At 37.3% G+C, this 14,595-nt stretch overlaps 1 protein-coding gene across 1 annotated transcript in view; it reads left to right on the forward strand.

Annotated features, from left to right (window-relative positions):
• The window catches only part of LOC103721249 (probable serine/threonine protein kinase IRE4), a 29,743-nt gene that overhangs the window by 13,378 nt on the left and 1,770 nt on the right, over positions 1-14,595 (forward strand). Inside the window, exons 13-16 of the mRNA XM_008811373.4 lie at positions 1,546-1,634; positions 6,639-6,690; positions 6,829-6,885; positions 8,564-8,719. Of these exons, the coding sequence (XP_008809595.1) occupies positions 1,546-1,634; positions 6,639-6,690; positions 6,829-6,885; positions 8,564-8,719 (354 nt within the window). The remainder of the gene's footprint in view (positions 1-1,545; positions 1,635-6,638; positions 6,691-6,828; positions 6,886-8,563; positions 8,720-14,595) is intronic.

The following is a 14,595-nucleotide window of genomic DNA, read 5'->3' on the forward strand; positions in this document are numbered from 1 at the left end:
GATTTGAGTTACTCTGGATAGAGCCTCTCGTTCGGTTTTTATAACCGAACGAGTGAGGAGGAAGGCGAGGTGCAGACAGGGCGACAGGCCTCTCGGCCGAGAGGCCACTTCGGTTTTTGTGTTATCAAAACAAAAAAAGAAACAAAAAAGAAGTGGCCTAGAGGCCACTTCTTTTTTTGATTTGACAACAAAGAAGCAGCCTCTCGGCCGCTTCTTTGTTTCCTGAAAGAAAGAAGTGGCCGGAGGCCACTTCTTCCTTGTCGGCCACAGCTTTTTTTTTTTTTTGAAAGAAGTGGCCTGTGGCCACTTCTTTGGGAAACCACGCGCGGCGCGTGGTTTCTGAAACCACCGCATGGCGAAACCACGCGCCACGTGGTGGTTTCAAAAACCACAGCGCCTCGTGCTGTGGTTCATTAAAAAAAAAAATCATCCCGTGCGAACCGGTTCGCACCGATACGAGGCCGGTACCAAGCGGTACCGGCCGGTACGGGCTTCGTACCGGCCGGTTCGGCTAAAAGAACCGGAAGATACCGGTTTTCTTGTGGTTCCGGTACCGGTCTAGGACCGAACCGGTATGTACCGGCCCGTACCGGCTGGTACAGGCCGGTACGGCATTCCATGATGGTACCAATATATCTGTTTCGGCATCCTGACCCCCATATTAGTTCCGGTTTCATGCTAGAACGGTACGGTACTAGTCATATTAACCATGGTTAAGATCATGGCAAGAGGCTTGGGGTTTGAGATTATCTTATGCATGAAAGTGGATTGTTTAGTAAATAACTAGTGGGAATTAAGTGGTTGTTCGATGCATGAATATAGGCTTTTGCCTCAGCATCTTTTTGTTAATGGAAGTGAAACTGGAAATCATGAAAGGCATGTAACTGGTCTACTTTTGGGCATATGGATGTACATGTCATTTAACTCATGGAAGTGCCATTTTTACAGGAAGTAGCCTATGGTAAACTAGTTTCAAATCATACAAGATTTTTGAAGTAACCATGTTTATACATTTAGCACTGTGTTTGCAATTGCCGATCAAGGTTGATAATAAACACATATAGCTAACCATGAAAATCCTCGCCTGACCATGGCTTGTGATAGTTGATTATGTCACTTGAATGCCTGACCTTGTCAATGGCATGCATGTACTTATTTGCCTGTGGTGGATTTAAGGATATGTATTCTAACATCTCACCTTTATCAAACTGTTAATTATTAAAGAACAGGGCCTAGTCAAATTTCATAAACAGGAATAATTAGAAGAAAATTGAAAGTATGAAAACTGGTCTCTCACTGATGGAACTATGCAACCCAACCCAACTTCTAAACTCAAAAAGTGCAAACTATTAACATGGCAATGTTCTTTTTGACTTCAGTTTCATTACCAATTCAGTGTATGTATGACTTGTGAAGATTGGTATTGGAGTTTATTTTATTGGATTACAATTTCTGTATAAAGTAGTTTCTAAGTATGTTTTGTACAAAATCAGCCAGGATGGAGAGCTGCATTTTACAAAATATTCTATTGTTTTGTGTATACAGATGATCTTTCAGAACATCTTAAACAGGAAAATTCCCTGGCCTCATGTTCCTGATGACATGTCATATGAAGCCAAAGACTTGATTGACAGGTTTGTCAGCATTTTTTTTGGTTTTCTAACTTTCTGGTTGGTTAACCGTAGCCTGCAGTTTTCAATATTTTATGCTACTTGTTGGGCATGCAATGCACATTTGAAGAAAAAGTTGTGAATATCAAATTTATGAACACAAAGTTTTACGTAATGTTATATTATATAAAGATTATATAAATTGTAGTGAATGAATAATATTACCATTTTAGTATTTAGGGGGGGGGGGCGATGTGTTGGGTCAGGCCAGGGTCTGGAAAACCTGTTAACCTAACCTGAGCCAATAGGTCAGAAATCCAAAACTGAACTTGACTTGTTTATTAATTGGGCAACTCAATCCAACACATGTAACCTGTTTAATAAAAACACCAGATTGAGTCAGGTCTGTGATAACTAGTTAAATTGGTCCTAAAAAATTCAGGTTATAACCATGTTAACCCAATGCAATTATTAAATAGCTTGAAACAAGTTGAATAGGTGGAGACTCTAAAAATGAATTCGACCCATTTAATAAGTGGGTAATTTGGGTCAATCCATTTATAACCCGAATCTATTTATGCCAAATCCAAATCTCCTTATCTTGGTTGGATTGGCCAGGTACGGTCAAAAATTGCCGCCCTTAATTGGGATGGGATATTTTAAATTTAACAATTCTAAAAATCAAAAAATTAAAATTCAAAAGTTAATTGATATTGAATGGTGTAATTGGTTTGCAGTTGGAGAAGATGAAAGGATTAAACGACTAAGATAGGAAAGAAAAATAGATGAAAGAGAGTTAATATGCTACTCCGTTTCTCCAAAGAAGAAGCCATTTGTTAATTGGCTGAGTTTCCATTGTAGACAAGATTTAGTTGAAGAAATGGAATCTAGAGGGGAATATGAAAAGTCGATAATACAATCTGGGATGTGAAATGCTGAATCCTTATAAGGAAAGGATTTGAGCTTAGTCTGCGATTGGAAGAAAAGGATTTGAGCTTTATGACAGCCCAATTTAATGCATTATAAGATTGACTTTTCAATGGAATTATTTTTAAATATTCTTTTTTTGCGTGTATACCCTCCTAAATGTTTGAATTTGCATGACTACCTTTGCAAAGTTGTCCTTATAAAACACTTGCAAAGTTGTCCTTTTTTTTGGCCTATGTACCCATGCCATCTAACACTATTAAGAAATGAGCCGCATAAAATTTAAAATATTCTCAATGGGTAGATATGCAAAAAGAATTATTCATAAGGGAATACATGCAAATAGCAACTTTGTTGGGTATTCACACAAATTTGAATAGTTAAGAGGGTATACATGCAAAATACCCTTTTAAATAATACAGACACACTTTCAAAAGAACATCAAGAAGAAAAGGGAAATAAAATTTAGGGACTACGAGAAGATAAGAAACACTACCAACATAAGCTTGTTTTGTCAAATATGGATGTCATCACAATTAACTGACACGATGTTCGAGTATTCATGTATGTTAATCATGTAGAAAATTTACTGATAGTTTATTCACCTTTTGTATTAAAGGGTAATTTAAATAGGAGTTCTCTATGCCTAAATATAGGCATCATGCTGGAAATGATGGTTGGATGTCCATTAGGTCATGATTGAGGGTTTTCAACTTTGCTCTCTGTAACCAATTTTATGCATTATCGCTGAATATTCCATTCAAGATCCTCCTGAGAGTGGCCTACTGAAATGCCAGCAAGTTATAACTTATGCCCTCAGCTTCTATCTATATAAAGTATTAAATTTGAATCTAAATATGCTGCTTCTGACCCAAGAAGAATATCCACTATCCTGCACACACATTTTCGAAGAATTATATTCTTGTGAAATTGAATCATACCATAAGTTTTTGTCTGCAACTTCTAATAAGGAAGATTAGTTATTCTTGTTCAATCACATTGTTAAGACTTTTTTTTACACCTCAAAAGCAGACAAGCTGTAGTCCAAGGTTAAAACAAACAATTGCAGTTTCCAACAATCAGACATAAAAAAAAAATAAAATTGATAAGAAAAAAAAACAACTAAAAGACAAGGCCAGATTGTTCTTCTGCCAGTTTGAGAGCAACCTTATGACCGGGAGAATCCTTTATCAAATCTACCTTATCCAACAGTTTCCTCACAGTTTACTAATATTTCCTATTCCAACATTTTTTTCTAAAAGATTTATGATGATTATTCATGGGGGGCTTACATTAAATGGGGTCTTATTGTGCAGACTGAAATCAAGGTTAACTTACACAGATAGAACATATATCAACTCCAATTAGAACTTGCTTGATATGGTATTACCTGCAGGAAGTGGGGCAGATAGGGGATTGGATTTTGAATACAAGAGCAAGGAAGGAGCACTTTTAGAAGATGATTATTGGAAAATCATGTAAAAGCTGCCTTTTAAACAACCTTGGGAATAAGTTTGAATGGCACAAAAACGAAATAGAGCACAAAATTAAGTCTCAAGTTATTTGGATGGGACCATGTAAGAACAGCTAGTGTAAGCTTAACAAATCAGGAATATCTGATTAGGTGAGGATCCTAGAATAAGGCCAAGTAAAGATATGGCTATGGCTGTCGTTGCATATATATCCCTTAATTTTGCAGTCATTGTACCAAAAATATTGTCTCAGTGAAGCGAAGAGATTTAAATATGACAGTGGTTGGGTCTATTAATGGGAGAATGTCCTCAGTATGTTTCTCAGTTTTTATTTCATATATAGACGGGTGCCTTAATAGAAACTTCTATAGCTTTAAAAGTGAATTGTGCTTCTTGGCTACTAAGTTGAATCTACCGTGCTGCTAACATAGCCACATATTAATATAATGTCAGTATAATCCTTCTATGTTGTCTACTATTATTTTATATTGAAATGTTAAACTTCCACATTACACACCTAACTCACTGAATTTTATTTGCAATCCCTGTTTATGTCTGGATTAAACTAGGATAATCATCTAAGCAAGTTCTAATCAACAATTCAAAGGATAGAACGTACTAATACTACTAGTTTTCAAATGAATTTTTGGATGTAATAGTGATATGAATTGCATCTTCGAACGAACCACATTAGGAGCGAAAGTGTACCAGATAATATCCGTCAGGATCCATTTTTGTATATGACTTTATTTGGATATGGATGCGAATATGGGCATCCGACTAATATTCTTTTTCGTGTCCATATCCACCAAAAAAAAATGGATATAGACATGAATTGACATCTATCTGAACCGTATGCAAATTACTAGTTCTGTTTGTAATTCTATTAAATCTTATGACTTATGAATTAATGGAAACAAGGGACCATATTAACATGTTATTGACTTAATTTACCTTTCATTGAGTAATATCTTTGATTTGGTGATCATAACAATCCGACTTACTTATATTTATATTAGCACTTTCAGTATTCAATTCATATCTATACCCATTTAACATAATTATGGGTACCATTAATCTGTATCAGTATTCATATTCGCCAAAAAAAAAAGATATGGATATTGATATGATGATATCTGATCTGTATCCGATCCGTTTTCAGCCCTAAACCACATTCATCCTTCATCTCTAGCACTATTTTTAACCCCCAATACAGCTATTTTCTATGGATTGCTTTGGGGGAAGGATCAAATATTTTCTCTTTAGAAACCTACTCTTGTAAATGATTTATTGTTGTTTTGGCAACTTGTTGATTTCCTACAAATGGTCTTGCTTTTAGGTCCCATTTAAATTACCCAAGGAAAAACAACCCCTTGGAGAATTTTTCAATGCCCTTTATTTGAAGAACACTCAAGTATTATGTATATTTGGTTATTAACTGATATACTAACTCCAATATGCCAATATGCTTGTAATGCTTACTGGCGAACTTTTAGTTATTGCATGTAAGATGGGAATTCGCTGCTAGATAAATGCATGCATGCATGTGTATATTGGGGGAGATAGTGAGAAGTAGAGGCTTGGGCAGCACGTTTCTCATCATTTCATTGGTAGTAGTGTTAAAATTGTTTGGCCATATGTGGGCATCAAGGTTGGTACCTAATTTAGCTTGTAAATAGGCCCATGTCCAATATCCGGTCAATTTACAATGACAACCTTCTTGCAGACAAACTTTGTTGTCCACTAATAGCCATCAAGTTGTTAAGCCCTTTAGCAAAGATTTAATAAGAAGTGTATAGTCAACTCCACACACAGAGAGAGACAGAGGGACTGGTTCCATTAGATTATTGAATTAGTCTTTCGAGCATTAGCAAACAAGAGCATAAGTATAATTTCATACATTAGTTATATTAAGTTTTTTCTCCATATAACCACTCTCATTACAGACTAGTTGCATATAAAGATCCCTCTTTTAAATATTCGCAGATCAAGATGCTATTATTCTAGAATTTTCCCAATAAGATTCCAATTTAATATTTCATTAGATGTAATGAATAAGTTAGTGCTTTTCTCGTTTCTCCTTTCACTTGGTTCTTTGGGACTTCAAGTTAATGAGTTACACCACCCCTCAACTCTGGAATCTTTGAATTCAACATAGAATCAAGATGTTAATTCTTAAAATGATTCTAGCAGAGAACTCGAATTTGATGTTGACTGTTGAGAAGCTGGATTGGCTTATTAGATAATAGCTCCAAGGGGATGAGTGAGGGATGCGATAGGAAAAGAATTACTAAATATTCCACTATGGCTGATGGAAAGTTGAGGTCCTACTGGGAAATCTCTTGGAAAAGATATTGATTTGCAGATTTAAAAAAAGGTCTTTATATGCATTTGATCTATAAAGAGAGGGGTTATATGCAAATCCCATATCTTATGTGTCGTTATCCAGAAATAAAAGATAGACAAGAAAAAAAAAATCATTTCATCGAACATGTCATTTGCCTCAAAGTACTTTACCTTTAATTAGGACCTTCTAATTGTTAGACATGGTAAGGATGTATGAATATTGTTTTCTTAGGGGATATTGATTGAATAACTAACTGTAATTTGTCCATTCCATTTTCTGCAGGTTACTTGTTCAAGATCCAGATTTGCGGCTTGGTGCTAATGGGGCATCAGAGGTTGTACCTGATATATGTGTACTTGTATTTTTTTCAAAGAACTCCTATTAACGCCCCTTCCTTTAGAAACTCGAGAGCATTGAATTTGTATTGATTTTGCAATCTTTCCTTTTTTTAATGGTTGAATTCAATTTACAGGTAAAAGCTCATCCTTTCTTCAAGGAGATTAACTGGGACAATTTTTCCTCACAAAAGGTATGCATGAATAGTTCTTTGAGATGAATGTCAAACAGATTTTATGCATCAGAAGTAGATTTATTTAGTTTGTGTCCCAATGATTTTAATATATAGTATATAGGTTCATATTTAACTGTGCAAATGTAGTGCACTACCATTTGGTTGCTAAAAAATTAGTGCTTCATTAACTTGGCTGAAAGTATGAAGGAAAAAAATCAGACTGACTATTAATTTGACTTAACAAATTAAATGGAACTTTCTTATTAGAAACTGCAAGCAAAAATAGCAGACTATCATTCATCTGTTTGAAGAGATTTCGGGTGAAAAGGACGAATAGAATTAATAAAGATGGATCTTGCATGAATGAATCATCATGTTTTTAGAGGGCCATGTCCAAAGAGTCAGAAGCAATGTTTTAAGTTTTGGTTGAAACCAATGTATTTTGACAATAAATGATTGGCTTTAGCCGATGCCTTCTGAAATTGGCTGAATTTTTTGGTTTTGTCAGTTTTGGTTGGTTTCAGCTGGTTTTGGCCCATATCAACATTTTTGGCCAATGCAGCATTTTCAGTCACATACGAAAAATTCAGCTGCAATTGACCAAAACTTTTTCTTTTTGTTTAAGAAGTAAATATTTTTGATGTTTCCTTTGTTATCTTTTTCTTTGATTTTTTTTTACTAATTAGAAATATTATATGTTGGCAATTTTTATTTCCGAGCTTAGCTGTTTACTCTTCTTTTTTTTTCTCAGAAATAAATAAAATATTAAAAAAATAATGAAATATTTTTTTTTCTTTCTTGGATAGACTATTAAAATGAAATAGAACATGATATGCTTAGATGTTCTTTTCCTTGTTTAGATGGGTTGATAACTGACATAGAATGATATATGCCTAGATGAGTATTTTCATGCTTAGATGGACTATTACTTTTATCCTCTTGTGCTACTGAATAAGCATATTTAATTAAGTCTATACTCTTATAAATTTGTCTGGTTAAATAGTGTTTGATTGGGTGATATTTGATATTTATACTCAATAGATTAGTACACTATTGAGTGATTTTTTGCGGACCAACCTTATCTACCCTAGTTGGGTAATGGATTGGGTTCGGATTGCAAATCATCAACTGAAATAAACCAGGTTGGGTTGGTCTCATGCTTGCCCTGGTCTCAACTTGGCCTATTTGCAGCCCTACCAAGTATAGTGTTGGGCATTTGACTCCCACCATCAATTCTTTTGTAGACTTGCCTGATTTATATAATGAAAATGTAAATGCACGTGCTCATGTTTTCTATTTATAATTTCAAGGGCTTGTTTTCTCATACATGAGCTCACTACTTTGATGGCTCAATTGGATTTTAAGCTACATGGAAGAAATGTAAATATTTGTGCCATATGCTTTTAGAAATGCACTAGGTGTTTGGTTGTCTTTGTTGATACTTCTATTAAGATGGTCGGTTTGATAAGCCTTGTCTTTAATTCTCCTAGCAGTTATGCCTGCACTTCAATTGCTATTCCACTTCTAAGATATTAAATGTTATGAGTTACTAATTATATTGTGCACCATAGGGTACTCTTGGTGTGTCTTGATTTGTTTTTTTTTTTTTTTTGTATATAAGAAAGAATAGTATGCTCAAATCTTATACTCATTTTCTTCTTACTATGATCTCATAGCTACCGATTATCATCTGTAGGCTGCCTTCATTCCAAATCCTGATAGTGCAGATGATACAAGCTATTTCATGTCACGATATTCGCAAAATTCTTGCCTGATTCCAGTCAACAGAGACTCCAGTGATTGCACCTCTGGTGAAACTATGTCTAGCCCAGAAACTGGCCCTGAAACAAATGTAAGTATGCCTCTTCAGCTCAATTTTAAACAAAATCTGATAATTTGTGTTAGTCATGACATCTTTTGTAATTTACTTAGATTGATTAACTATTTGGAGATAAGTACTTTTTTCCAATGTTTCTTAAAATTAGATATTGATTAGAGAATAGTCTCTGATGTTACCATGTTATCCTTTTCTTTTACAACATTTGTAATACTTGTGATTTGTGAAGTGATGATAAACTTGTGATTCCTCAATCTGCTTTTGTCCTTGCAGCGCAAACTGAAATTCTGGTTCCTTGAACAATATATAGACAAACCACCAAACCTATTATGTTTATTTCCAATCGGCTGATTCCTTCCTCTTTGCTCCTTTTGAATCTTGACCCTTTTCTCACTATTTCCATCACGCTGAACTTTCCTCTTTTTTAAGACTATAACGTAAATCTAAGATCTCCTGCTTGTCAGGGTTAACTCTTGCTTATAGTGAGGATGGCCACACTACCTTAAATTGCTCTCCTACATTCAAGCCCAATGGCTGCTACTTCCAATGTTGGTCTCTATTGTCTACTTGATTGGAAAGCTTCAAGAACTAGAACTCTTGAAGTACTACTATACAGGAGAGGTTAAGCATATTGATGAAAGCTATTTAATTTTACTGCTTGCAACAGTTACCAATAGTTTGGTTTAATTAGTTCAACGAGGTATATTTGAAATGTTTAGTTATTCATTGCATATAACTCAAATTAGTACCACTAGATTAGTAGTTTGACAAGTGTACTTCTAGTCATTCTGGTCTTCCAAGAAAGTTCAGCACTAAGCCTGTGTCTTTTTTACACCAGTCATCTATGAACTTACTATTAATAATCAGGAGTGCATACTAAGGTGTGAACCACTTGTAGATGATATATACTGATGATTCATTCTTTGATTTGTTAGTGGTTCATTGGATGAGGACAAGATTGAATGCTAGTCCAAATAAATAGAGGGAAGCCTTAGAGACTAAGGGCTTAAAAAAGATTAAAACGAAAACAAGGTATATAGAATGCAATTTCAGCAAAGACATAAATCAAGATGAGGCCCCAATTAGAATTGATGGACAAAGAGATAAAGCTAGTGATTTAGTTTCATTAAATTGGATCTATTATAGGAAAGAATGGCGAAATGTATGAAGATAGTAGGTATTAGAACTAGAATTGGATGGGTGAAGTGGAGAGGTGTTTGGAGTGTCATTATTTTTAATTGATACCTGGTTATTTAAGTGAAAAATTAAATCAAACAACAACAAGATTAGCGTAGTTGTAAAACCAAGAACTTTTTGAGATAAAGAGTTCAAGAAAATGAGTTGATTGTAAAAAAATTAAAATGTTGAGATGGATGAAGACTAAGATAGCTAGAAATAAGTGTATTTGAGGGGTTGTTGAAGTTTCACCAGTTTATGATGAAGTAGTAAAGAACCAATTAACATATAACATGCATACAATAAAGACATGAGGAGGCTCCAATAAGAAGAGGTACTCAAATTTTTGTCAAATGATATACGAAGAGGAGACAAAGGGATGCAATTTAGTTCGCATTATCCTAGCTTGCTCAGGAAAGCTAAGGACCTATACCAAGGTGACATGTATCTTAGGAGGGAAAAGATCTTTTATGAGAAACCACCAATGCAGTTGAATGGGCTCATGGTGAACCCATGTTCACTTCTCCACCTCGCCTTCTCCAATGTCTTCTCCATCCAACCCCTTCCCCTTGGATCAGCGATAATGATAGGGGAGGGTAGATTAGGTGGTGGTTTGTGCGCCACTCATAGCATCTGTCTTCATTTCCCTAGGTCTATGCTCCAGTGCACACCCCTCTGCTCCATTCATTTAGTATGCCCTCTGTTCCATTGGCAATTTCTTTGCAAACTTCTAGCGACTACCATCATCTCTCCAGCGGAGCTGACCCATCACCTTGATCAAAGACGAGCGTCAGTATAGATGTACACCATTTTAATTTTATCTTTAGTTTGACGCTGGGAGGGATTTAACAACCACCCTCTCTCCGATCAGCGTTGCTAATCCTAAGGAGAGGGGATTGATAGAGGAAGATGATGCGGAAAAAGAAAATGCTTTAAAGCAACTATGGTTTCGTTGCAAGCTAGTTCAGCCAAGATGGATCGATTTTTTCAAGAAATGCTTTACGGCAAGCGGGGTTCCGACCCTCATTTACTCCACCTTCCCCGGTCATCATTGCTGATCTGATAGAGAGGGGTTGGATGGAGGATGAAGTGGAGGATGAGAGGCAAAACTTGGGTTCAGTGTGAGTTGGTTCAACTAAGTTGATGGTCTCTCATAAAAGAGCTTGTCCTTCCTAGACATTGTGTCATCGTAGTAATAGGTCTATCTTTCGTCCAAATGGACAATATAGACTAAACCATGTCCACGATGGAAATTTAAAGGAATATGGGTAGAAGTTGTGAGATTTGGGGATATGGTTTAAATATTATGATCATGGTTAAAGTCTCAGTCAAGGTCCGCCGTACCGGTACCGGTCGGCGTACCGGTGGCGGGCCGGACAGGTACGGTACCGGTCCGGTCCGGTACGTACCGGCCGGTATCGGTACAGTACCGGCCGGTACTGCGAGCGAAAAACCACAGCGCCTCGTGCTGTGGTTCATAAAAAAAAAAAATCGTACCGGTACGAACCGGCCGGTACCGACCGGTACGGGCTCCGTACCGGCCGGTTCGCACAAGAAAACCGGAGATACTGGTTTTCTTGTGGTTCCGGTACCGGTCTAGGACCGGACCGATACGTACCGGCCGGTACGGCATTCCATGGTCTCAGTTAATAAGATAGTGGTCAAAGGTGATAATACATAATCTATATCGAGAAGAGTATGGACAAAGTTTTGTTGTAACAGATATACTTCCTGAGTTTTTAACTTACGAATTTTCAAAGTCAATCCAAGATGGGAAGGGGCTTTTTGATTAAATATCTTGGTGCTAACAAGCATTATGAAGAGATTGATCATGTTGATTGCCCTAATCATTTTTTATTCATATTTGGTATTCTTGTTTTTATCATTATATCACACCTTATTTTATTGGTGACCAATCATAGCAGAAGGATGCCCATTGTGATTTTCTTTTCTTTTTTTTCATATGATTTATGCCAATTTATCCATCTTCATTTCAGCTTAATATTCATATCTACGACATGGTTTATTATCATTAGTGTACCATACATGTTTATTAACACAAGTTACACAACCATATAAAAACCTTAGTGCTTTATCCCATGTATTCAAGTTCGACTTCATGGATCAGAAAATGATCTATTAATGCTAATTTAACTTGTATCATTGGAAACACATCCCAAAATCAATGTTGTGTAATTTTGGTCTAGTATTTTGTTTAGGATATAAAACACTTGCCATGAGTCTTGAAAGAGCAGTGGTTGTAGAAGCTAACATGCCTTATTAATTATTGTTGAAATTTGTGCAAGCCCTTGATGTTCTCCCAGACTTGGAAAGGATCTATATATGATTAGATCAAATGCAAGGTTTAGTACGAGGAATTGTTTGCATCTTACGGAATGTATAATCAACCAAAAGGCCAAAGTGGAAGACTTAGTAGCAATATCTTTCATCAAAAGGAATAATTCCTCAGAAAGATAAATATCGAAAAAGGAACAATTTCAAATGCAAGATTTCCTTAAATTAGGCAAACTCACAGTTGTTGATGTATGCAAAGCAAAAATAGAATTAAATGAATGTACAAAACGACTTGTATATGGGCCCAATTTATATGCTAATGAGAGATGAGACAAATATACCATATACAAGCATCCTAAATTTTAATAGATAGAAGGTACTAGCTTATCAAGTTGTTAAGTCTTCGGTAGCTGTATCAAATGACCTAGGAGGATCTGGAGCATGTCAGGGAGGGCTAGGGAGGGCTAGAGTCATAGCTAGTGATCTTCAGGCTTTAGTGGATTCGGGGCCAGCTCGCTGTCTGGAGGGGTGTTGGATTTGGCGGCTATGGATCCACCCACGGGTGGCCTTTTTCTTGTGGAGAGTGGTATGGGGCATCCTACCGACCAGAGGGACCTGGCTTGGAGAGGGGTTCGGATCTCCGTTGATTGTGGGGGGTGCCCGAGGGAGGAGACCATCGGCCATGTTCTGTTCACATCCCGCGGGCGCTTCAGGGTTGGGGCCTTATTTTGACTCACTGACACTTTCACTTCCACAGAGACATTCCTGAGTCAGTTGAGGGACTCAAGACAGAGACCTGGATGGGCACAGAGGGCAGTTGTGTCGGCTTACGTGGCATACCACATATGGCTGGACAGGAATGCAAGGATATACGAGGGCAGAAGATTCTATCCGAGATCAGTGGTAGATAGAGCACTTGCAAATGCAGCTGAGCTGGCGAGTGCTGCAGCTGAGATTCTACCTGGGGATGACAGAGACATCTGGGGCCCTCCTTTGGCTCTTGCAACGACCAGGCATGCGATGGTACCCATGATATCCTGGGAGCCCCCAACCTCTGATTTTCTCAAAGTGAACTTTGACGGTAGCATTTCAGAGAGCGGCAGTAGATGTGTTGTGGGCTTTGTGATCAGAGACCACGACCTTCGGATGATTGCGGCAGGGGAACGGTGCATATTTAATGAGTCGATCCCAGTGGCGGAGTTGTGCGCGGCGTGCGAGGGCCTCATTCATGCTAGAGTGCACCTGGGGGTTCGGTAAATACTCTTGGAGGGTGATTCGGCTATAGTGATTGACTGGATCAGGAGTGGGCGTACTAGGCTAGATCTACATCCTTTCGTCTGGGATGTATGCCACCTTCTGGAGGGTCTCGACTCATTTGGGGTCACACATGTACATCGGAAGGCGAACAGTGCGGCTGACTAGGTCGCCTCCTTTGCAGCACATCATACCGGAGCCTTTTTATGGGAGGGCACTATCCCCATTCCATAGAGCTTAGCCCACGTTTTGTACTGTGATTGTTCGAGGCGTACTCATACTCTGTAGTGAGATGCCGGTTTACCAAAAAAAAAATGACCTAGGATCAAATCCTGCCTTCGCTAGGATTTGGAAGGTTACAGATATTTAGGGGAGGTGGACAATCTTCTCGTTGTATATCCCATTGCCTACAGCTCCTCTCTATTCAGAAGAAAATAATTTAATATAATAAATTTATTTTACATATGATGTCAATTTGTGTTTGCATTAGGGTGAGTCAACTTGGGCTGGGTTCAGGTCAAGTCAAGCCTGGTTCGGGTCTAATAAACTCTCAACCTATAGTTGACCCATTTATAATCATGGCAGAAATGTGAAGCAATACTCAGCCGATTTATTTTACATAATCCATAACCACCCACCAATTCATTTATGTTTTCTCTTGTCGTTCGTACATATGACTAAAAAATAAAACAAAACATGGTATGCAAAGATCACTGATGACAAAATCGAATTTAACCTCCAATATATCATCACAATCACAAATAAACCTAGAAATTTAGGATATATATCAGTTATAAATTAATTAATAAAAAAATGAGATAAAATGCAACCCCTTCTCGAAACCCTGTTGCTTGTCCTAGCCATTGCTTTGTATAACCTTTTCTTTGGTGAACCAAACTACATGAGAAAATTAGAAAACTACCGAGTATGTTGGGTTTGGGAGCTGCACCCTCAGTTTCAGGGAGCTAATCCTGACAATTGTTATTGGAATGATTTTGGGATGACGGGTCACAGACCCAGCTTTACAATGAACCCACCCAAACCCATGTATTCTGGGTGCTTCAGGTGGGTTGGTTGGTGCAGTTCAGATTTTGCTACTTCTAGTTTGCATTGAAAAATGAGGAAATGTGCTGTTCGTATTTTCAGTTATTTAAAAAGTGTTAGCT

This window comes from Phoenix dactylifera, chromosome 1, assembly GCF_009389715.1.
Source record: "Phoenix dactylifera cultivar Barhee BC4 chromosome 1, palm_55x_up_171113_PBpolish2nd_filt_p, whole genome shotgun sequence".
NCBI lineage: Eukaryota > Viridiplantae > Streptophyta > Magnoliopsida > Arecales > Arecaceae > Phoenix > Phoenix dactylifera.